At 46.2% G+C, this 24,586-nt stretch overlaps 1 protein-coding gene and 1 long non-coding RNA gene across 5 annotated transcripts in view; both read left to right on the plus strand.

Moving 5' to 3' along the window:
• Positions 1–5,624: 5,624 nt before the first annotated feature.
• Positions 5,625–10,043, plus strand: LOC135455891 (uncharacterized). The gene is made up of 4 exons (XR_010442414.1): positions 5,625–5,793; positions 6,666–6,807; positions 8,368–8,674; positions 9,607–10,043. It is a non-coding gene; the product is annotated as an uncharacterized LOC135455891 (long non-coding RNA).
• A 988-nt stretch (positions 10,044–11,031) lies between these two features.
• DHX40 (DEAH-box helicase 40) overlaps positions 11,032–24,586 on the plus strand; it is a 28,891-nt gene continuing 15,336 nt past the window's right edge. Inside the window, exons 1-8 of one of the 4 annotated variants that reach the window (XM_064729401.1) lie at positions 11,032–11,281; positions 12,594–12,739; positions 15,756–15,875; positions 17,563–17,793; positions 17,949–18,015; positions 19,875–20,006; positions 21,712–21,811; positions 22,889–22,975. In XM_064729401.1, the coding sequence (XP_064585471.1) occupies positions 11,143–11,281; positions 12,594–12,739; positions 15,756–15,875; positions 17,563–17,793; positions 17,949–18,015; positions 19,875–20,006; positions 21,712–21,811; positions 22,889–22,975 (1,022 nt within the window). In that variant the 5' untranslated portion in view covers positions 11,032–11,142. Of the gene's footprint in view, positions 11,282–11,557; positions 11,611–12,593; positions 12,740–15,755; positions 15,876–17,562; positions 17,794–17,948; positions 18,016–19,874; positions 20,007–21,711; positions 21,812–22,888; positions 22,976–24,586 lie in introns of those variants that run through there. The other 3 variants (XM_064729404.1, XM_064729403.1, XM_064729402.1) reach the window with 3 other exon arrangements.

Below are 24,586 nucleotides of genomic sequence, written 5' to 3' on the forward strand. Positions count from 1 at the left end.
TGTCGTAAAAGGGGCCGTAAAGCAGCACTGTCGTAAAAACTGCCGTAAAGCAGCACTGTCGTAAAACGGCCGTAAAGCGCGACTGTCGTAAAAGGGGCCGTAAAGCGCGACTGTCGTAAAACTGCCGTAAAGCAGCACTGTCGTAAAAGGGGCCGTAAAGCGCGACTGTCGTAAAACGGCCGTAAAGCAGCACTGTCGTAAAAGGTGCCGTAAAGCGCGACTGTCGTAAAAGGTGTCGTAAAGCAGCACGGTCGTAAAACGCTGTACCGTTCAGCCATGTATACCAGACTTTAGGGCACTGCTGGGCGCAGCACTTTATTGTATCTCCCGCCGGGCCCTGGCGGCAGTGGAGCTGCTCCCAGCCTGCAGGGCGCTGCTGGAGCCGTTTACTGCACGGGGCTGCCCGCAGCCGCCGCCCCGCTCAGCCCCGCCCCTGCTGCGGCTCCGCCCCTCGCCGCCGCGAGTCCACAACGGGACACGCCCCCAGCTGCCCTTGGGACCGCACGGCTCCAGTTCCCGCAGCGCTGCTCATCCCTGGCGCCCCGTCCCCCGCCCTCGCGGTTCCGCTCCTGGCCCGTCCCACCGGTGCCGCCATCCCAGCTGTCCCGCCCCCCAGTCCCGCCGCTCCGAGCCCGCCCAGCAGCGTCACGGAGGCCCCGCCCCTCCTTTCCCCGCCGCTTTTTCCCCGCCCCCCGCGCCGACACAGCGGCGCCGGTGGTGCTCCAAGTCCCGTCGCTGCCGCGTCTCTGCAGTCCCAGGCGGCTCCGCCTCTGCGATGCCGAGCGCGCCCGGCGCTGCCGCGGGAATCCTGTCCCCCGGCCCCGGCGTTCAAGCGCCCGCAGCGCACCCCGAGCTGCCCACGGGCCCCGCGGCAGCGCAGACGCCCACGGCTGACCCGTCCCCGCCGCCGTTTCGGCGCAATGCCCCGCTCCCGGCATGGCACCGCTTGCGCTGGAACCGGGGCGCCCCCGCCCGCCCAGCCCTGCCGTGCCGGCGGCGCGGAGTCCGCACCGGTGGCTGCAGCCCCTCCCGTGCCGGCGCCGCTCCAGCCCAGCCTCCCGTGCCTGCCGCCCCTGCCCGCCGGGCCTGCAGCCACCCCAGCCCCCAGCGGCCGCACGCCGCGCTCCCGCCGCCGACCAGCCCACCACAGTCCGCCATGCCGCCCCCGCGGCAGCCTCCCGCCGGCTCCACGCCGCTCCTCCCGCCACCCCCCCGGGACCATCTCCCGCCCCCGCGGCCGCCCCGCCGCCGCCCGTGGTCGCTTTCCAGCTCCTGCCGCCGCCGCTGCATGGCGGGCCGGGCCGCGCCTTCCCCAGCGCGGCCCCCGCTTCAGAGCTGCGAGATGGCGCGGCTCCGGCGCCTCCCGCAACCACGGCCGTCCCGGCGTTCCCTTCCACGGCCGCAGCCGCAGCCCCGTTCCCGTTCCCGCAGCTCCGGGACCTCCCGCACCCGCCGGCCCGCTCGCCATGCGGCGCCCGCCATGACGACTCCCTCACTGTGCCCGCGCATGCGCAGTGCTACAGGAGGGCTCTCTGGATTTAGCCGGTAATCTGTTTTTACTACTTTCGTTACGATTGTCATTTTATTTATTTATACTTTATATATACTTATAAGAATATATAAAAATAAATATATATATTTATTTATACTTTACCAAGCTAATTAATGGTAAAGATTAAAATGCAGCTGCCTAAAACATCCTACCAGGATTCAAACTGAAGGAAAAAAAAAAAAAAACCAAAACAAACCAGAATTCTAGAAATAAAGTTTTATGAAAGAACCAGCTCTGAAAGAACTGGTTGAGCAACTTTCTTGGCTTATAGGAGCTGATCTTCAGCAAGGTCTAGGATCTCTGTGCAGTGGTAAGGCAGCAAATCATGAAAGCTCATGAAAACGAAGGTTTATAATCTTATTCAATATTGAAATCTCAGCCTTCAGAGATCAAAAATTGAGAGATGAGTGGTTAAATGAGGATAAACCTCTATACTGCACTTAAAAACACTTATGCATCTGGGAAGAGCAGGATGGGAATTTATGAGGCTGCTCTGGAGGAACTCGCAGGCCTTTGAGCTGCTCCTGACACACAGCCATCCTGAGCTGCTCAAGGGGATGGGGGAAAGAAGGAGAGGAAAATCAAAAATGCTAGGGGGAGAGCCAAATGCATAAATTGGCATATTTGTGCCTATTTCCATTCTTTTCATATTTCTGAATTAATTTGGTCTTCATAAAAAAATAACGGCAGCCTCAGGGTTGATGCAGACCCCAGCCCCCAGCACGAGCTCCTGGTGCCTGCATCACAAACGGGTTTTATTCTTGAAATGGTAATTGAATACTAAATGGTAGATCTGTCAAATAGATTGGGTGAAAAGATCAATTTGCTTTAGATAGAGAAGATGATATTTCACGGCACAAAAAAGGAATTATGGGGAATCAGCAGCAGCCTGTCAGAGTGCACCGGTGGGAGTTATTACGTGTGTCTCAGACGTGTCTGATCAGTCTGAGGGTGAAAAATATTTGGGCTGAAGGAAATTTTGGTCACACAGCTGCTTTAGTGGTTTGTTTGTAAACACTTCTGCTATGCTTGACATAGATTTAAGTTAGTTTAGGCTTAATGGATGATATTGAATTGGGGGGGGAAATGTTGTTTTGCAGTTCAGTAGTGAGAGTTATCTATTTTGTTTTTCCATTTCCCCCCTTTTTTTTGTTTTTGAGAGGGGAAGGGAAGTCTGGAGAAGTGGGCAGGGGTAGTGAGGTGTCCTTTTTAATGTCTACACTGAAATTGTGCTCTGAATGTTTAAGAATGGGTTTAATGAGCTGTGTGCACCCCAAAATCGCCCCACAGCACCCTCCAAAAGGCGTTCAGGTGCTGATCTCCCCCAGGCACTGATTACAATTTGTTAATTAACCTCCTCTCCTCCAGGAACTGCAGCAGAGGAGAAGATGCCCTGCACTGCCAGCCTGCCCTCCCTCATGCCCTGCAGGGTTGTTTTCTCTGTGTAAGGCCAGTAATAGAAAGTAAAATTAAACCTACCATGAAAATGCCCCACTCTGGCAAACAGTAACTGCAGTTACATCCCAGCCTCTCCCTGGCCAAAGGACGAGGTGGCTGCAAGTGCTGCCCATGTGTCCTGCAGGGAATTAAGTCTGGTTTTGCTGTGCACATTTTACAAGATGAGTGAGATGAGTGAGCATTGTAACCTCTTTAAAAACATCAGGTTGCTCAGAGCTCCATCCCACCTGGCCTTGAGCACTTCCAGGGCTGTGGCAGCCACACCTCCTCACCACCCTCACAGGTTCTTACCCCAGAAAAATCTCAGATGGGAGCAGTTCAAGCAGTCCCCTTGTGCCCGTGAGCACACGCAGGGAACAGAGTGCACAGCATCAGCTGTCAGGGAGCAAATCCAGTTCAAACACACAGTTCTTATGCTGGAGTCATTAAATCTTTGGCTAAACTAAAAAGGCAGAGTGAAGAATGTTTTTAATATGCTCAGGAAATCCTCCACACTGGATGAGATCAGAAGAAGCCATTAGTGAGGATGGACAGGGATTCTTCTCCAAACAAAGGCCAAGACTGAGTAATTGCAGTTCTATAAACAGAGCATCACTTCAAAAACTCAATAAACTCAGTGGCTGCCCCAGCAGCCAGGGAAGCCTCAAACCCTGGGGTTTAATGTGAAGGTAGATGGATGGAAAATAATTAGGTGCCTTAACAGTTCCAAGCTTATTTTTCCAATCTACATTGTCCTTGAGCCATTATATATTTAAGGGGTTTGCTCTGCACTAATGGGAATGGAATTGCCAAATTCCACCCTCACTTGGGGACCAGCCTTCTCCAGCTTTGTTCTTGGGAATTAAAGGACAGAGACCTGACTTTTTTTTTTTTTCTCTGAATATGCTCACTTTTATTTTTCACAAAGCTAAAAAGCTGCTTGCTTTATGGATTAGATTTTTTCCTGACATCAAATTGCTGGAAAAAACCCAGTAAAAACTGTAACAATACAATAACTAAGAGAGTTAGTGCAGGGTTTTATTAGCCCCCAACAGCTGAGGAGCATCTGAGGGGTTCTCAAACATCAGTTAACCCTCAGAACATCATTAACCATGAGTGCTTTGATAATAATTTTATGGGGAGCAAAGAGGTGGGCCAATTGATTCACCAACCCATGAATTTCTGTCTCCAAATGCCTTCCCAGATTAGCTGTTAGTCACCATGCAATGTGTCTCCTTCATTTAATGTTGAGTTATAAATCCCAGCCTCCAATTAAAGGAGCTGGGCTAGCAGTCATCATTTGCTAGTAATGGACTCAAGCTGCAAAATTTGGCTTCAAAGCTCAGAGCTGTGTGGATTTAGGGTTTTAGCTTGCCTGTTATAGAAATAAGGAACAGATGGGATTTGCTTCAGACTCCTCTCTCCTCATCAGGTCAGTGTTGTTTAAGTCAAATCAGATTTTCAGCCCGATTCATTCCTGCCTGCTGCACTGATGGCACACAAAGTGTCCCCAGGGATGGAATCCTTGGAGCACTGGGTGTGCTCTGGATATCCTGGAAAAGAAATTTCACCACTGGTTCTGCAAGTGTGTGGAATTAAAGGCAATTGGGAACATTTGTAGTCGGTGCCAGCCAGCTCCTCAACATGCATTTATATATCAAAGTTCTCGTATTTTTAGAAGTTCAGAGCTGAGAACTGTACCATATTTCTTTTTCATCTAATAAGGGTTCTGTGAGACACATGGAGGGGATGGGTTTGAGATATTCTTAGCAATTTAACACAGCCAGAGCATCTGGCCTCAATTTGTTGTAGATTCCACTCCTCAGGGCACAATGATTCCTCAGGGATGTCTCCATGGGAAATGGTGGCTTCCTCCTCTATCCAAACTGGTATCTTCCCTTTGGAAGCATCACTTCAGCTGAACAAATGATTAAATTTAGTACTGAAAGAAAGAACAGGCTCAAACTGCATTTTGCAGAAGGTGATATGGGAGTATCTCATGGTTCTGTCTGGTTTTTAACCAGATTTCATTTTAAATGGGGCTGTTCAGCATCTCGGAGCTTGTGGTGGTGTGGAACTGCCTGTGGTTTGCTCTTGTGTGCCACTCATCAGGAATTCCTTGGAAAGGAGAATTTCCTGAAAGGCTTTCACCCCTTCCTGATGACTTGTGGAGAAGGTTTTAGCTGGAAAAAGGGATTTATAAAAGCATGGTGCTAAAGACTCGCAGACAGGCGTTGCCTCAAACAACAGAGATTTGCCAAATCCAAATCGTGGGCAAAATAAAGAGCTGCAGTTCCCAGGGCAGCCACCCTGCTGCTTCTGCCAGGGATGCACAGAACTGGAGGATCCGATAAGAAAACACTTTCATGTTGCTGGAAGTTCAGTGCCAGCCCAGCAGAGACAAGGGCAGTGCCTGGGGACAGGCAGCCACGGGGAAAGAAAAGCGAAGGAGGGCAAATGTTCAGTCTGGAAAGGCTTCCAGCCTAATGTAGGATTAGTGGGAAGAAAATGGACTGCACATTAAAATTCATGAAGGAGTAAGATTTAAGATCCATGAATAACAGAGCCACAGTTATGCTGGAGCAGGGATTTGGGTTTGTTTTTGTTTTTTCCAGAGCTGGTGGGAGAAGTGAAGTCAGTAGCAGGATGTGTGTGGCTGCCCCGTGCTCTGCCCTCCTTGCTGGATGTTGTGGACACACAGAGCTGATGGTACTGAAGGGTTAAAGAGGAAATGGGAGAGGCTGTGGATTCCCAGATAAAATATTCGGGGAGTTTGTGCTCTGACAGCTCTGTCCTTGTCTCTGGTAAGAAGTTTTGGTACTTGTCTGGTCTGTACAGATCTCTGAAGTCTGGGGGATGTGGCACTTGGGGATCTGTCACTCTGGACACTCTCTGTGACTCCTGGAGACCTGGTCACGTCACTTGATCTCCCAGAGCTCAGCCCTCCCTCCAAAATGAGGGTGTAAGGGATGAGTTCATTCCTGGGAGGTGTGACAGCATCTGTGGTAAGGGGAAGCAGAGTTCAAATCTGCTTTTTTATCCTTAATTAAGCTACATGAGCCTCAGGTCCTTCCAAAGAAGGCTGTGGAAGGAAATCCCAGGTGAGCCTGGACCTACAGTGTGTGGTGAGGGCCATGGGAAGGGGAGGAAGGCAACCCCCAGCTCATCAACCTCCAGTTTTCTGTCATCCAGGAGAGCATCAAGGAGATCTGGCTTTTCTTAATGACTTAGCAAGAGAAAAGCTCATGCCAGGGGTTAATTCTTCATCCTGCTGCTCCCCTCCACGAGGACAGAGGCTGGGAAGTCAGCTGCTGTTATTCCATGGTCTTAATATAGAACAAAAGAGTAGTATTTTGTCCTAGATTTAACAGCTGGAGAAATAAAACTACTTTGGGTGGCAGGAGATGCTGTCATGTGTAAGAGGGCATTTCCAGGGCACTTTAGGATATATGCTCATTCTACAGCCACAGAAATATATTTAAATCACAGCTGTGGGTGCACTCTAATGGGAATGGAGGGCCTGAGTGAATTATTGATTGTTTTGCACATTTGATAAGGAAGTCAGAAGAGGAAGGATTACTAATACACAGAAATAGATTGGAAGCCTCCCATGGGTTGAAACAGAAGTGCAAGCGTGAGGAGGTCTTAAAATAACCAAGAGCTTTCACTGCTGCAGGTACAAAAGGCCTTGAATCAGCGGAATGCCTCAGGTGGAGATCCAGGGGGATGGATCTGCTCCCTGCCTCCTGGATTTTTTCCCTGCTTGCTCTCAGTGTATGTGCTAAGTGCCCATAAGCTGCCTCCCTTCATCTCCTTAGGTAAGCGTGGGAAGGAAATGTTCCAGTTTAACATGAAAAATCTCAGACACCGTTTAGAGATTTAGGTATTCTCCAGTCTGCCCTGCCCCAGTCTCCAGGGAGACTGTTCCCATGCCATTCTGCATTTATGTTCCTGCACAGATCATTTCACTGATCCAAGGGCTGCTTGGGGGATTGCTGGGGGAGCTTTTTATAAACCACAGACACGGCGTAGTGGCTTTGTACGAGCGTCACTGAATTGTTTCCAACATTCAGCTCCTCACCTGTCTGCATGGTGTGTGAGGGCTGACAGACAGATGGATGGACAGCCCGTGCTCTGTGTGAGAATGCAAACAGCTGAGCCAAAGCTTAATCCTCTCCCCAGCCCGTGACCTTTTTATTCAGGCTTGCACCTGGCAGGAGCAGCAATCATTCATGGATGTGGCCTCGGAAACAGCTGCACATCTGACACTGGAGTTAAATTTAAAAAGGGTGAAGCAGGCGGACGTGTGAGGGGGGTCAATCAACAAAATCACTTCCCAGACCAACTTTAAAGAGAAAGCAGGGCTGTAAGAACATCAGTCAAGGCCTGCAGTGAGTACACCAGGTCTCCTGTGCTGAATACAATGATGTTTGTGCAGAAAGGTTTGCGGAACTGGGGCACAGAGACCCGAGAGTGTGACTGTGACTCACTGCAGGTCCATGTGCAGACACAGCTCCAGAGCAGCTGGAGGGGAATGGATCAGCCTGGGGTGAGCTGGGCAGGGCTGTGAGCACACCAACAAGAGGATGAGCAGTTGCTGTGGCAGCTCTGTCACCCTTTGTGCCATGGCTCGCTCACACCTGGCTCAGGAGCTCCTCAATGCTGAGATGGACTCTCAGCACAGAACTGCAAATCCCTCTCCAGCGCAAAAATATTTAATTCCACCAGATCAATTCCCAGTTTGGATCTGGCTGGACGCTGCCCACCTGCAGAACAAACTAAACCAGGTTCCTGCCAGTGCTGTATTTCCTGCAGCCTGTTTTTAGCAGAAACCTGGGAGTGCAGTTAGGAATTACCTGGCTGTCCTGGCAGAAGGCTGCACAGTAGGAATTGTTGTTTTCCATGGAGCTAAACACAAGGAAAATATATTCATGGCAGGGGAGAAAGGCTAAATGTCTGATTGTGTCTTCAAAAAGAAGCATTTTTTAACAAGCAGAGCAAGATTTGCAATAAAACATGTCAATTTGTAAATGTTTGGTAGCAAGGCACTGCAAGACAGCAGATGGAGGTGTGAAAGGGGTTTGGGTTTTTTCCTGTCTAACACCTCCTTTTTCCAGTATTCTTCCTCTGTTTTAAGAATAACACTTCTTCAATAATGACTCACAGCCAGTGCCACAAAAATCCTGGCTGTCAGAAAAACTGCTGGGTGTCTGACAGGAGTGCAGCTTGCAGGGAACATTGGTTTCCTCTGTCTCTGCTGAAACCACAGCTCTGGGATTGTTCTGCTAGAAAGTGGCCCTACTTAGAAATTCCAGGCTCAAGGCAATTACCTGCCTTTCCTTGCTGGATGTAATTAATAGATGTGGTTTTCCTCACAGGCACATGGAATGGACCACACTGTCCAGAGGTAGGAGATGAGAATTCCCCAGGAAATCAGGATTCTCTCCTGGGAAAGATGGATAAACCCCACGGTGTACCAGCAGGGGCTGGAATATTCCCCACATCCTGCTAGATCTCTGCTAATCAGAAAAGAAAAGAGATCCTCTGCTCAGAAGGGAATAAAGACATCCTGAGGGATAATCCAGCAGAGCCACGAGCCCTCTGCCACCTCGCAGGATTTGCAGTTCTGTGGGGAGCTAAACCTCAGGAAAAAGAGCAATTTTCTTCTTCCTGGATGGCCTGAAGGTAACAAAGCTGCCCTGTGCCAGAGCAGCTGCAGGAATGGGAGCACATTTCTCAGTTATTGGAGCAGGGAATTGTGCTGGGATTCCTGGGTTCTTCCCCCAGCTCTGCCTTTGATTTGTGGCGTGTGCAGACCCCTTAATTTGTTTCTGTTTTCCCCATCTGTGAAACTGAGATAAGATCACAGGGGAATTGTAAAGTGTGCTTCATTAATGTTTATTAGACAGGGGGAAATCCTTCAATGAATGGCTCTGTATTCCAGGAGGACAAAGTTCAGCACTGCAAAGGGGTTGATTAAAACCAAATCTGCTATTCCCAGGCTGGGAGGACAAAAAAAAAAAAAAAGGAAAAAAAAAAAGAGAATTGAAAAACCTTACCTAGCCCTGTGTCTGCCAAAAGAAAGATGTGATTTAAATAAAATCATGCAGACTGCAAGTGTGTCTGCATAAATGTGTGTCTATTAAAACCATTAAATATTTCTTGGCAAATACACAGCAAAAAGTGAAATAAGGGTGTGTTTGCAGTTTCAAATGTGTATATGATCACCATTAACTGTAAATTACCAGTGGCAACATGACATAAGTAAATGGTGATTCAATAAATTTGGTATTTTCCATAAAGGAGTGTACCAACATAGAGTGTATTGGCACATTCCACTATTTTTGTCAGACTGTCACAACCCTGTTTAGTGTGGGATTTTACAATGCCTGCTTGTTGGCAGACTAAACAATTATTTGTAGGTTAGACAGAGCTAACTGATGGAACTGATGGAATATGTTCCAAGCCTCAGAGTGCATGTTCCTAGTGGGGAAATATTTCTCCCATTGTGCCAGAGGCAAAAATTGAGGGAATTTGGGATAACCAGACTCAGTGGGTGGCCTGAATTTGCCCCTTGTGTGACACCAAATTTACTGTGTGCTTCTTTTCACTGATAGAGGCCAATGGAGGGTGAAAAACAGCGTGTGAGGGGAGAAAGGACTGAGCTACGGGCAAAATTCACCATAAAAATCGCATTTTGGGGAAAGCAGGGGAGCTGGACTGCGGCTGGTGTGTGTTCAGCGTTCTGTGCATGCCATCTTCAGGCCGGCTGTGAACTCACAGGCGGAGCAGCAGCGCCTTCATTTGTTCATCACAGCGAGTTTTGGGTTAATCATGTCCTTAAAAATCACATTTGTTACCCGGAGCACAACACAGCGATACCTGCACGTACCAGAGGGACTTTGATTATTTATTTCAGCCTTGCCAAGCCTGGGTGAACCTCACAGAGCAGGCAGCCCAACCATCAAAACTTTTTACTGTTTACACATTTTACCACACAAAGGAATTAGTGTTCATTTGCCACCAGTCACACAGTCCACTTGTTAATTAGTATTCTATCTTCTACCAGTTAATGATTTGCTTCTGACGCTAATTAGTGCTGTGCTGAGTCCTTCTCTTTGGGGTCAGTGGGTTTCTTGGGTGGGTGGTCACAGAATTACCAGAATTACCTTTTACCCACTTGGAGCTCATTTGGGTTTATCAGTTTCTTCCACATCTTGGCAGTTCTGCCAGATGTCCCCTAAATTCTGCATTCTTTGTGTCCACTACCAATGGTACCCTTTTTTTCCCCACAGCTTTGTTAAGCTGCCCCTAAGTCTGAGATCATTGGAGCGTATCCAAGGCTAAACTTTTAAAATTCTACCAAGTAATTTGTTTTTTTCTAACACATCACTTAGAGCTTGTTGGCCGCTCTCTGTTTCAGAGATTGAATCTCGTCTCTTGTTGATTAGGCTTGAAAGTATAAAAAGATAAAACATCAAAGTGCTTTTTCTCTCTCAAGGAAGAAGTTTTAGTGCAGCAGGTTTGTTTATCAATATTTTACTATTTTCTACATGTGTACAGTTGTGTTTTGTTCAATATTGTGTAACAGCCTAATGTAACACATTATGACACTTAGCTGACCTATGGAAAGAGAGTATTACTTTAATGCAACACAAATGACACTTAGCTGACCTATGGAAATTATTTATAACAGAATTCGAGATGGTTTCTTCTCCCTTAGATTTTAGAATGTTTTCCTAATTAGGGTCGTTCCATCAGGACATTTACGTGTGGACTCAAGGCTCAGGTTTTGTCACAAAATACATCTGAGCAGCCTGATCTGGCGGGATCATTGATTTCGAGGTCCTTCCAACCCTTCGCACTTTGTAATTTGGTGATTTTTATCATTTTTTGGGCAATTCCGTGACTCTGAGGCGCCGTGAGGGGCCTCGGGGAGAGTGGGGGGGCGTGGCCTAAGGAAGAGGCGGGAAGCTGCGTGGGGGCGTGGCTTAGCGAGGAGGCGGTGAACCATGGGGGCGTGGCGCGCATGCGCGTGGCGCGCGGCACCGGCGGGGCGCGGGGGCGCGCACGGGGGGTTCCCGCCGGGGGCGCGCGTGGGCGGGGCCTCAGGTGACCCTCAGGTGAGCTCCAGGTGAGCCCCGGGAGCCGCCATGGACGGCCCCGCCCTGCCCATCCGCCGCTCCCGCCGAGAGCTGGTGGAGGCCGTGAGGGAGCGGCCCTTCCTCATCGTCACCGGCGAGACGGGCAGCGGTAAAAGCACGCAGCTGCCCAGGTACCTCTACGAGGCAGGTAACGGAACCCCCCCCCGCCGCTCCGCGGGCTGCGGATGTGGGACACGAGCACCATAAACTCATCCGGCTGTGCCCCTGTCCCCTCACGGGTGACGCAGCTTCGGGCTGGGAAGTGGTGAGAGGAGGTGGCTCGGTTAAACCTTTTAAATAAAAAAAAACGAACTGTGGGTACGTGTTATAAAGTGACCTGGAGCAGCACAACCCAATGTGCCACAATCACTGAGGGTGTTCAGGCTGGAGGAGGCTCCAGGGGTGATTTTAGAGCCAGTACCTGAAGGAGTCTGGAGTGACAGGGAATGGTTTCCCATTGCCAGAGAGCAGAGTCAGGTGGGTTATTGGGAAGGAATTGTTCCCTGTGAGGATGGGAGGGACTGGCACAGGTTTCCCGGTGATTTTAGAGCCCTTCCCAGTACCTGAAGGAGCCTGGAGTGACAGGACACTGGGAATGGTTTCCCATTGCCAGAGAGGAGGCTCAGGAGGGATATTGGGAAGGAATTGTTCCCTGTGAGGATGGGAGGCTCAGGAGGGATATTGGGAAGGAATTGTTCCCTGTGAGGATGGGAGGGCCTGGCACAGGCTGCCCATGGAATCTGCCCCATCCCTGGGAGCATCCAAGGCTGTAGAAGACTCACAGCAGCTTGTCATAGTAGAAGATGTTCCAAGAGGGGGTGGAACGAGATGATCTTTAATGTCCCTTCTGTGAAAAATGTGTATGTTATGCTTGGCTTTTCGCAAATATTCAAATGAATATTGTATGTGTTGTGTCATAAAGTAATGCTGTATTAATTCACTTAAGTAGTGTGGTAAATATAGTTTTAGGTTATAACAAAGTGTTAAAATAGAAACTATGCTATGGAAGGTACTTTTTAAAAGAAAGGACTTGCAGCAAGATAGCAGCCACAGGACACCTGAATCTTTCAGAGAAAAAGAATTTATTGCCCCATTATCAGAAGAAATGAACTGCTTGCTGCCTCAAAGGCGCTGTTAGGATTCAGAGGAAGAAGCTGGCACTGACCAGACAGAATCCTGTGTTTGAATGGAATTTATGCACCATGTATGAGCTGTATGAGTATGCAACAGGCTGTTGTTTTTAAGGGTTAATCCTCTGTTAACATGGGTCCTTTTTCAGAAAGAGGTGCCCAGACTGTCTGTAACTCTTTGTTTCTATTGTCTCATATTGTCCTAACCCCAATTATCCAAATTATTATTTCTCTACGTTACTATTTTTATAAGCATTTTATTACTATTAAACATTTAAAATGTTAAAAACCGAGCTAATGATTGGTGTTTTTCACTCTGTGTCCCCCCAGGGCTGGCCGAGCACGGAGCCATCGGTGTGACCCAGCCCCGGCGCGTGGCCACCGTGTCGGTGGCACAGAGGGTGGCCGAGGAGATGGGCTGTGCCCTGGGCACCCTCGTGGGGTACCAGGTGCGATTCGACGACTGCACCTGCGAGGTGGGACCTGGGGGCTGCTCTGGGGGTGGGCCAGGGTCACCCAGGGGGCTGGGGGCTGTCCCAGAGCTTTGGGAAGGGGCTGTTGGTGTCCCCTGGCTCATTTGAGGGAGGTTTTTGGGCACCTTGCAGGTGAAACGTTGGCAAACGTGAGCACAATGAGAATTATTTTAGCTGGAAAATCCTACATCAATACATGCGTTAGGCCCTTAAATATTTCCTGAAATATTTTAAGGACAATCCTTGTGGTGCCCTGGGGGTGTGCCAGGGTTACCCAGGTGGCAGGGGGCTGTCCCAGAGCTTTGGGAAGGGGCTGTTGGTGTCCCCTGGCTCATTTGAGGGAGGTTTTTGGGCACCTTGCAGGTGAAATGTTGCCAAGCACCTCTGCTGCTGTGCATAAGCACAATGAGAATTATTTTAGCTGTAAAATCCTATATCAATACATGAGCCAGGCCCTTAGGTATCTTTTAAGGAAAATCCTTGTGGTGCCCAGGGATGTGCCAGGGTCACCCAGGGGGCAGGGGGCTGTCCCAGAGCTTTGGGAAGGTTTGTGTCCCACCTGTTGGTGTCCCCTGGCTCATTTGAGGGAGGATTTTGGGGCACCTTGCAGGTGGAACATTGCCAAGCACCTGTGCTGCTGTCCATGAGCACAATGTGAATTATTTTAGTTGTGAAATCCTATATCAATGCATGGGTCAGGCCCTTATATATCTTTTAAGGAAAATCCTTGTGGTGCCCTGGGGGTGGGCCAGGGTCACCCAGGGGGCTGGGGGCTGTCCCAGAGCTTTGGGAAGGGGCTGTTGGTGTCCCCTGGCTCATTTGAGGGAGGTTTTTGGGCACCTTGCAGGTGAAACATTGGCAAACGTGAGCACAATGAGAATTATTTTAGCTGTAAAATCTTACATCAATACATGCGTCAGGCCCTTAAATATTTCCTGAAATATTTTAAGGGAAATCCTTGTGGTGCCCAGGGGGTGGGCCAGGGTCACCCAGGGGGCTGGGGGCTGTCCCTGAGCTTTGGGGAGGTTTGTGTCCCACCTGTTTGTGTCCCCTGGCTCATTTGAGGGAGGTTTTTGGGCACTTTGCAGGTGGAACATTGCCAAGCACCTGTGCTGCTGTCCATGAGCACAATGTGAATTATTTTAGTTGTGAAATCCTATATCAAAGCATGGGTCAGGCCCTTATATATCATTTAAGGAAAATCCTTGTGGTGCCCAGGGATGTGCCAGGGTCACCCAGGTGGCAGGGGGCTGTCCCAGAGCTTTGGGAAGGGGCTGTCCCTGCTGTTGGTGTCCCCTGGCTCATTTGAGGGAGGTTTTTGGGCACCTTGCAGGTGAAACGTTGGCAAACGTGAGCACAATGAGAATTATTTTAGCTGGAAAATCCTACATCAATACATGCGTCAGGCCCTTAAATATTTCCTTAAATATTTTAAGGGAAATCCTTGTGGTGCCCTGGGATGTGCCAGGGTCACCCAGGAGGCTGGGGGCTGTCCCAGAGCTTTGGGAAGGTTTGTGTCCCACCTGTTTGTGTCCCCTGGCTCATTTGAGGAAGGTTTTTGGGCACCTTGCAGGTGGAACATTGCCAAGCACCTGTGCTGCTGTGCATGAGCACAATGTGAATTATTTTAGTTGTGAAATCCTATATCAATGCATGGGTCAGGCCCGTATATATCTTTTAAGGAAAATCCTTGTGGTGCCCAGGGATGTGCCAGGGTCACCCAGGGGGCTGGGGGCTGTCCCAGAGCTTTGGGAAGGGGCTGTCCCTGCTGTTGGTGTCCCCTGGCTCATTTGAGGGAGGTTTTTGGGCACCTTGCAGGTGGAACATTGCCAAGCACCTGTGTTGCTGTCCATGAGCACAATGTGAGTTATTTTAGCTGTGAAATCCTATATCAATACATGAGCCAGGCCCTTAGGTATCTTTGAAGGAAAATCCTTGTGGTGCCCAGGGATGTGCCAGGGTCACCCAGGTGGCAGGGGGCTGTCCCAGAGCTTTGGGAAGGGGCTGTTTGTGTCCCCTGGCTCATTTGAGGGAGGTTTTTGGGCACCTTGCAGGTGAAACGTTGGCAAACGTGAGCACAATGAGAATTATTTTAGCTGGAAAATCCTACATCAATACATGCGTTAGGCCCTTAAATATTTCCTGAAATATTTTAAGGGAAATCCTTGTGGTGCCCAGGGGTGTGCCAGGGTCACCCAGGGGGCAGGGGGCTGTCCCAGAGCTTTGGGAAGGGGCTGTTGGTGTCCCCTGGCTCATTTGAGGGAGGTTTTTGGGCACCTTCCAGGTGGAACGTTTCCAAGCACCTGTGTTGCTGTCCATGAGCACAATGTGAATTATTTTAGTTGTGAAATCCTATATCAATGCATGGGTCAGGCCCTTAAATATCTTTTAAGGAAAATCCTTGTGGTGTCCTGGGGTGCACCAGGGGGCTGGGGGCTGTCCCAGAGCTTTGGGAAGGGGCTGTCCCTGCTGTTTGTGTCCCCTTGTGGAAATGCATAAAATCAGAAAGTTTTGGGAAAGCTGCAGAAGGCAGGCCTCAGAGACAGCAGAACTGTCTCTCACACAGTTTAGAGCTAAGCAGTAGCCATAAGTCAGCAGAAAAATGATGTAAAATGTAGAAAAGCAAAGACAAATAGAACAATGGTCTATTAACACTTGTCTGGAATAACTCCCTAAATACAGAAAAGTTTATCTGGCAAGATATTAGGAAGTTTTTAAGCTTAATAATGGAGCTCTGTGCATTGGCTTGGCTGTTTTAAGGCTTGGTAGGTATTGTATTTGAAATAAACAAGCATTGACTCATTTGAGGGAGGTTTTTGGGCACTTTGCAGGTGAAACGTTGCCAAGCATAAGCACAATGAGAATTATTTTAGCTGTAAAATCTTATATAAATACATGGGTCAAGCCCAAAAATATCTTTTAAGGGAAATCCTTGTGGTGGATGAATGTGTGACCTGTGTAGAAGAGTTTGCTCTGAGGTGAAAGGCCAGGCTGGCAGTGACTGTGGCTGCCCTTGCAGGACACTGCCATCAGGTACATGACCGACGGGTGCCTGCTGAGGCACATCCTGGCTGACCCCCTGCTCAGCAAGTACAGCGTCATCATTTTGGATGAAGCCCACGAGAGGAGCCTCAGCACTGTGAGTGTCTCTCATAGCTGGGTTTTGGGTCACTGTCTCTCCTTTTCTGTGCTCTGTTTGTCCCTTCCTTTCACTTCAGCACGATCCCCAAGGGGTTTGGGGGATCTTGACTTTCCATGGATGTGCTTTGTTCAGTCCATGCTGCACAAATTGAAAATAAAATGTAGCTTCTAATAGTGTTGGAATTTTTGTAGTTGTTGCATTTAAATGCAGTTAAAACTTTGCTGGCTGTTGAATACTCTCCCAAAATTCCCAGGAGTTTGAAGCCAGAACTTTCTAGAATACCACCAACACAAAATACACCAAAAAAAGCCCAAAGACCTGTCTTGTCCAATATTTTTTAGAGTGTGTATGTGACTGTGCAGAGAGATTATGGCTGTTGGGTCCATGGAAGCATCTAGACCTGAGTGGATGTGCTTTGTCCTTCCATGGATGTGCTTTGTCCTTCTGCTGCTTTGTTCAGTCCATGCTGCACAAATTGAAAATAAGATGTAGCCTCTAATAGTGTTGGAATTTTTGTAGTTGTTGCATTTAAATGTAGTTAAAACTCTGCTGGCTGTTGAATACTCTCCCAAAATTCCCAGGAGTTTGAAGCCAGAACTTTCTAGAATACCACCAACACAAAATACACCAAAAAAAGCCCAAAGACCTGTCTTGTCCAATATTTTTTAGGGTGTGTATGTGACTGTACAAAGAGATTATGGCTGTTGGGTCCATGGAAGCATCTAGACCTGAGTGGATGTGCTTTGTCCTTCCATGGATGTGCTTTGTCCTTCTGCTGCTTTGTTCAGTCCATGCTGCACAAATTGAAAATAAGATGTAACCTCTAATAGTGTTGGAATTTTTGTAGTTGTTGCATTTAAATGCAGTTAAAACTTTTCTGTTGAATACTCTCCCAAAATTCCCAGGAGTTTGAAGCCAGAACTTTCTAGAATACCACCAACACAAAATACACCAAAAAAAGCCCAAAGACCTGTCTTGTCCAATATTTTTTAGGGTGTGTATGTGACTGTGCAGAGAGATTATGGCTGTTGGGTCCATGGAAGCATCTAGACCTGAGTGCCAAAAGCTCTCAGAGGTCACCCTGACCCTTGTGTGGCCAACAAAGGGACATTGAGGTCACTGAGACCTCAGGAGATTGTGCTGTGTGTCACACAACCTCCTGCTCCAGCAAACCATCTCCCTGTCCAGCTGGGAAAAGAAAAAATGATCTCCTGAATCCCAGCTTGCCCTCAGGCATCTGAGGGAATGGCAAATAACTGAGCTGAAGTGGTGGAAGGAGCAGATTTGTGATTCAGAGCAGCACAGAGGAAAATAAACTTGCTGAGGTCGTTGCAATAAATAAAAGCAAGGAAGGGTGCACACACAGTCAGGGGACATGGCTGGAAAATGGGATGAAAAATGGGGCTGAGGTAACTTCTCACAAATGACTTGACCAAGAGAGTGTAAAAATGAAAAACAAAGGGGTTTGAGTTACACTGGTGCTGTGAGGAGAGCTGGTAAAAAAATCATTAAACTCTAGAAACCAAAATATCCAGGGCAAAAGTGGGTTTTCTTCAGAATGCTTAGGCCTGGAATGTGTGATTTTCACTCTATCAATGGGATAAAATCATCAAATTTCCAAGTTTTTCAGGCTCTTCTAGGAAAACCAGGGTTTTAACATCATCTGTTTGTGTTTTTGTGCCAGGATATTTTGTTTGGTTTGCTGAAGAAGCTGTTCCTGCAGGAGAAGCCGGCAGGCAGGAGGGCAGACATGAAGGTGGTGGTGATGTCAGCCACCCTGGAGGTGGAGAAGCTCTCCGAGTTCTTTGGCCACTGCTCAGTGCTGCACATTCCAGGCAGGAGTTACCCTGTCAAGGAGATATTCTGCAACCTGCTGAGCCCCAGGGATGTGGGCAGCTCTGCCTATGTCACAGAGGTTTGTTTTCCCTGCTTTTGGGATATTTTTCACCTGGAGGAATGAGCTGTTCTGTTGTGTTCTCAGCATCTCTGCAGGAAATAGGGGAGGATCAGTTGGGATGGTGAATTAAATGAGATTTCAACTGATTTTGGTTTGTTTGTTGTTTGTTCCAGGCTGTGAAGGTCGCCCTGGATGTTCACTTAAATGAACCAGAAGGTGACATCCTGGTTTTCCTCACAGGTGAGAATTTTCCTGGGTGAATTATGGCACTGCCAGCAAAGCAGAAAAGCCTCCAGAGCCTGCCTGCTTTTCCCCAGAGCAGAGAGAAGGGAAAGGTGCAGGCTGGTGCACAAAGTCCTGTGCAATGGTAATTTCAGAGTGTTTCAGGAATAACCAGATTGACTCTGTGTTGTCTGCATGGTTTAGATTGTTGTTAATTCAGGGAGGAAGAATTATTTGAGCTGTAAAATCCTACATCAATGCATGGGCCAGCCCCATATCTAATATTAATATCTAATGCAAAAATATCTAATTTTAAAGGCAAATCCATGGTGGGAAGCCCTGTGGAAAGGCTGGGTGTCACCTCCCAAACCCCCTCTCGTTAATTCCTCATTTTAATTATGAATTATTTTAGTTGTAAAACCCTACAGCAATGCATGGGCCAGGCCCATATCTAATATCTAATATCTAATATTAATATCTAATAAAAAGATATCTAATCTTTTAAGGCAAATCCTTGGTGGGAGGCCCTGTGGAAAGGCTGGGTGTCACCTCCCAAACCCCCTCTCGTTAATTCCTTATTTTAATTATGAATTATTTTAGCTGTAAAATCCTACAGCAATGCATGGGCCAGGCCAATATTCAATATCTAATATCTAATATTAATATCTAATAAAAAGATATCTAATCTTTTAAGGCAAATCCTTGGTGGGAGGCCCTGTGGAAAGGCTGGGTGTCACCTCCCAAACCCCCTCTCATTAATTCCTCATTTTAATTATGAATTATTTTAGTTGTAAAATCCTACAGCAATGCATGGACCAGGCCCATATCTAATATCTAATATCTAATATCTAATATTAATATCTAATAAAAAGATATCTAAGTTTAAAGGCAAATCCATGGTGGGAAGCCCTGTGGAAAGGCTGGGTGTCACCTCCCAAACCCCCTCTCGTTAATTCCTCATTTTAATTATGAATTATTTTAGTTGTAAAACCCTACAGCAATGCATGGGCCAGGCCCATATCTAATATCTAATATCTAATATCTAATATCTAATATCTAATATTAATATCTAATGCAAAGATATCTAATTTTAAAGGCAAATCCTTGGTGGGAAGCCCTGTGGAAAGGCTGGGTGTCACCTCCCAAACCCCCTCTCGTTAATTCCTCATTTTAATTATGAATTATTTTAGCTGTAAAACCCTACAGCAATGCATGGGCCAGGCCCATATCTAATATCTAATAAAAATATATCTAATTTTAAAGGCAAATCCTTGGTGGGAGGCCCTGTGGAAAGGCTGGGTGTCACCTCCCAAACCCCCTCTCGTTAATTCCTCATTTTAATTATGAATTATTTTAGCTGTAAAACCCTACAGCAATGCATGGACCAGGCCCATATCTAATATCTAATATCTAATATCTAATATTAATATCTAATAAAAAGATATCTAATCTTTTAAGGCAAATCCTTGGTGGGAGGCCCTGTGGAAAGGCTGGGTGTCACCTCCCAAACCCCCTCTCGTTAATTCCTTATTTTAATTATGAATTATTTTAGTTGTAAAATCCTACAGCAATGCATGGATATTAGATATTAGATATTGTGGATATGGATGGATAATAGATATTAGATATTAGATCTAATATCTAATATCTAATATTAATATCTAATAAAAAGATATCTAATCTTTTAAGGCAAATCCTTGGTGGGAGGCCCTGTGGAAGGGCTGGGTGTCACCTCCCAAACCCTCTCATGAATTCCTCATTTTAATGATGCTGACCTATTACACATTGACAAAACAATTTCTTTTGAAGGTGTTGCAAACCAGGAACGCAGAGCTGTAGCTGATGAGGTGACTGAGATGCTCTTGTGTGTCTTTTAGGGCAGAATGAGATAGAGAGAGCCTGTGATGTGCTTTTCAGGAGGGCAGAGGCCATCGATTACCGCTACGAGGTGCACGACCGCGCTGTCGAGGGGCTCCTCATCCTGCCCCTCTACGGCTCCATGTCCACAGGTCAGAGCCCAAACCTCCCTTCAGCACAGCAGTGTTATTGGAATATGTATCCCAATATAACCAGTTAGATGGTGCCTAGGCCAGTTCTGACCCTCGCTGCTGGGCCAAAGGCAGCACTGTGGTGCTTTACCCCAGAGATACCTTGGCTGCTGGAGATTGCAGCGGGGCACTGAGCAAGTCCAGGCTTGTCAGGACTCCGTTTACCTCAGGAGAGAGAGCTTCTGGCGATGGTGAAGAGAGGAAGGAGAGGATTCTGCTGGAGGGTTATATCCAGATGTTTATTCCATGGGTGCAGAGGTCTGCACTGGGACAATTCCTCCAACAGAATAGAGGCTGCATGGTCTCATTAACCTTTTAAGCTCAGGGCAGGGGAAGGGGAGGGGACAGGTGAGCCACCAACCAGGTGAAGGGGCAGGGTCTCAAGGGACCAGGGACACCTATACAGGCCAATGTCCCCCAGGCCTGAGGGACCAACCACACGACGCCTTGCTGGTATGTTGGAATATGAATCCCAATATAACCAGTTAGATGGTGCCTAGGCCAGTTCTGACCCTCGCTGCTGGGCCAAAGGCAGCACTGTGGTGCTTTACCCCAGAGATACCTTGGCTGGCGGCAGAGTGCAGCGGGGCACAAGACAGGACTCCGTTCTCCTCAGGAGAGAGAGCTTCTGGCGATAGTGGAGATAAAAGGAGTGGATTCTGCTAGAAGGTTGCCAGATGTTTATTCCATTGGTACAGAGATGTCTGCACTGGGCCACTGCTGCTAACAGAATGGAGGCCGCATGGTCTCATTAACATTTTAAGCTCAGGGCAGGGGAAGGGGAGGGGACAGGTGAGCCACCAACCAGGTGAAGGGGCAGGGTCTCAAGGGACGAGGGACACCTATCCAATGTCCCCCAGGCCTGAGGGACCAATCACACGACGCCTTGCTGGTATGTCAGCCTGATTGACAGGGCACACTCAGCGAGGGGCGAGGGGGAAGGGAGAAGGTAAAACAGGACATTGCAACACACCACAACACAGTGTGAGCTGCAGGGCTGCTGATGGATATCATCCTCAGCAGACTGGCTGTTGGGCTGGGAAAAGGGTGGGAATGGACCCTTGGGGGCACTTTGGGGTTGGGTTTTGTTGTGGTCGTCAAAAACTAAATCAAACTTCAGCCTTCGCTGCTTGAGGCTCCAGTCAAAATCCAGATCCAAGTCTGGATGTGACTTCAAGATCCTCAGGTAGGAAGGGGATATTGAGTAACTGAAAGCCCAGATGACTTCATATTGTATTTTACTTTATTTTACTTTATTTTACTTTATTTTACTTTATTTTACTTTATTTTACTTTATTTTACTTTATTTTACTTTATTTTACTTTATTTTACTTTATTTTACTTGACTTTACTTGACTTTACTTGACTTTACTTGACTTTATTTTACTTTACTTTACTTTACTTTATTTTACTTGCCTTTATTTTACTTTATTTTACTTGACTTTATTTTACTCTATTTCATATATTTCATTTCTATTTCATATATTCATCTCTATTTCATATATTTCATATATTTTATACTTTATTTTACTTTATACTTTATTTTTCTTTATGTTTTATTTTGCTTTATTATGCATTGCTTTATTTTACATTGTTTCTTTTTATATCGCTTTATTTTATTTTGTTTTGTCACCTTATTTTACGTCATCATTTTCTGTCATTTTAGATCAACAGAAAAGGATATTTTTGCCAGCCCCCAGAGGCATCAGGAAATGTGTGGTCTCCACAAACATTGCTGCAACATCTCTGACCATTGAAGGAGTCAGGTATTGATTTCTGTCTCTCATAGCAGAGGGAATAATTCAGAAAGGTGTGGGTTTGGAAAAACACATTTATTCTGCTACTATTGCCTTTTTTTGAGCAGTAAAAAAACCCTTAATATTATTATAGTCTTAGAGGTGACCAATATTTTTGAATCTATTTTGAAGTCAAATCTACTGAATAACCAGGCTCTAAGTAGAATAAATGTGTTTTTTTTATGAAATCCATGTGTCAATTCCCTGGTTTTTACCTCTCTGGATTGTTCATTTCACACATTTATTCTGCTACTATTGCCTTTGTTTGAGCAGTAAAAAAACCCTTAATATTATTATAGTCTTAGAGGTGACCAATATTTTTGAATCTATTTTGAAGTCAAATCTACTGAATAACCAGGCTCTAGGTAGAATAAATGTGGTTTTTTTATGAAATCCATGTGTCAGTTCCCTGGTTTTTACCTCTCTGGATTGTTCATTTCACACATTTATTCTGCTACCATTGCCTTTTTTTGAGCAGTAAAAAACCCCTTAATATTATTATAGTCTTAGATTCAATATTTTTGAATCTATTTTGAAATCAAATCTACTGAATAACCAGGCTCTAAGTAGAATAAATGTGTTTTTTTAATGAAATCCATGTGTCAGTTCCCTGGTTTTTACCTCTCTGCATTGTTCATTTCACACATTTATTCTGCTACCATTGCCTTTGTTTGAGCAGTAAAAAACCCTTAATATTATTATAGTCTTAGAGGTGACCAATATTTTTGAATCTATTTTGAAATCAAATCTACTGAATAACCAGGCTCTAAGTAGAGTAAATGTGTTTTTTTATGAAATCCATGTGTCAGTTCCCTGGTTTTTACCTCTCTGCATTGTTCATTTCACACATTTATTCTGCTACCATTGCCTTTGTTTGAGCAGTAAAAAAACCCTTAATATTATTATAGTCTTAGATTCAATATTTTTGAATCTATTTTGAAATCAAATCTACTGAATAACCAGGCTCTAGGTAGAATAAATGTGGTTTTTTAATGAAATCCATGTGTCAGTTCCCTGGTTTTTACCTCTCTGGATGGTTCATTTCAGGTATGTGGTGGACAGTGGCTTTGTGAAGCAGCTGAACCATAATCCCAGAGTGGGTTTGGACATCCTGGAGGTTGTTCCCATCTCAAAGTAAGTGAAAAATGTCACTCACTTATTGTTTCTGGGAGCTGCTCTGGCAGTGATGCTCTGTGTTAAAAAATAAATAAATTAAAAAATAGGCAGCAACCTCAAAGCCCCATGATTTAAAACCACTTCAAGATTTAAAAACCACTTTAAAGTCTAAAAACAATTTAAGATTTAAAACCCACTTTAAAGTCTAAAAACAATTTAAGATTTAAAAACCACTTTAAGGCTTAAAACCACTTTAAGGTTAAAAACCATTGTAAGGTTTAAAAACCATTTTAAGGTTTAAAATCACTCAAGGGTTTAAAAACGACTTTACGGTTTGAAACCACTTTAAGATTTAAAAACACTTTAAGGCTTTAAAACCATTTTAAGATTTAAAAACCACTTCAGTTGGTTTTAATTTACCAATTTAAAACCAAGTAAAAAGTGGTTGCTAAAAGTCACAGATATTTAGGAGGAATTGGCTTTGTCTGAGTTCTGAGCAGGGCTGGCTGAATACGACAGCATCCAAAAAATGCACAAAAATTCTTCTTTATTTCTTGCACAGCTGGATTTTTCAGCTGCTTTGCAGGAATACCTGTTCCATCTGTACAGGATGCTTGTGTGGGTGGTATTAGAAGGGATGAAGGGTTTGAATTTTGGTTTTTTTTGGGCAGGAGTGAAGCCAAGCAGCGAGCGGGCACATGGGCTGGACATTGTTGGGGAAATGTTTTGTGTTGTACAGCAGGGAGTTCTGGGAGCAGTGCATGCCCCAGCACACCTAACCAATGTAAAAAGCACTTCAGGATATACAACTTCCTAAAAGTCCTAAAAATATTTAGTCCTAAAAATATTTAGGAGGAGTTGGCATTGTCTGAGCAGGGCTGGCTGAATACGGCGGCATCCAAAAAATGCACGAAAATTTTACTTTATTTCTTGCACAGCTGGATTTTTCAGCTGCTGTGCAGGAATACCTGTTCCATCTGTAAAGAGAAACATTTTTGCTTGTTTGGCTGCTGTCAGAAGGGATGAAATGTTTCAATGTTGGTTTTTTTTGGGCAGGAGTGAAGCCAAGCAGCGAGCCGGGCACACGGGCCGGACATTGTCAGGGAAATGTTTTGTGTTGTACAGCAGGGAGTTCTGGGAGCAGTGCATGCCCCAGCACACCTAACCAAGTAAAAAGCACTTCAGGATATACAACTTCCTAAAAGTCCTAAAAATATTTAGTCCTAAAAATATTTAGTCCTAAAAATATTTAGGAGGAGTTGGCATTGTCTGAGCAGGTCTGGCTGAATACGGCGGCATCCAAAAAATGCGCAGAAATTCTTCTTTATTTCTTGCACAGCTGGATTTTTCAGCTGCTGTGCAGGAATACCTGTTCCATCTGTAAAGAGAAACATTTTGTGCTGTTTGGGTGCTACCAGAAGGAATGAATGTTGGTGTTTTTTGGGCAGGAGTGAAGCCAAGCAGCGAGCGGGCACACGGGCCGGACATTGTCGGGGAAATGTTTTGGGTTGTACAGCAGGGAGTTCTGGGAGCAGTGCATGCCCCAGCACACCTGAGCAATGTAAAACCAAGTAAAAAGCACTTCAGGATATACAACTTCCTAAAAGTTGTAATAATATTTAGTCCTAA

This window comes from Zonotrichia leucophrys, chromosome 19, assembly GCF_028769735.1.
Source record: "Zonotrichia leucophrys gambelii isolate GWCS_2022_RI chromosome 19, RI_Zleu_2.0, whole genome shotgun sequence".
NCBI lineage: Eukaryota > Metazoa > Chordata > Aves > Passeriformes > Passerellidae > Zonotrichia > Zonotrichia leucophrys.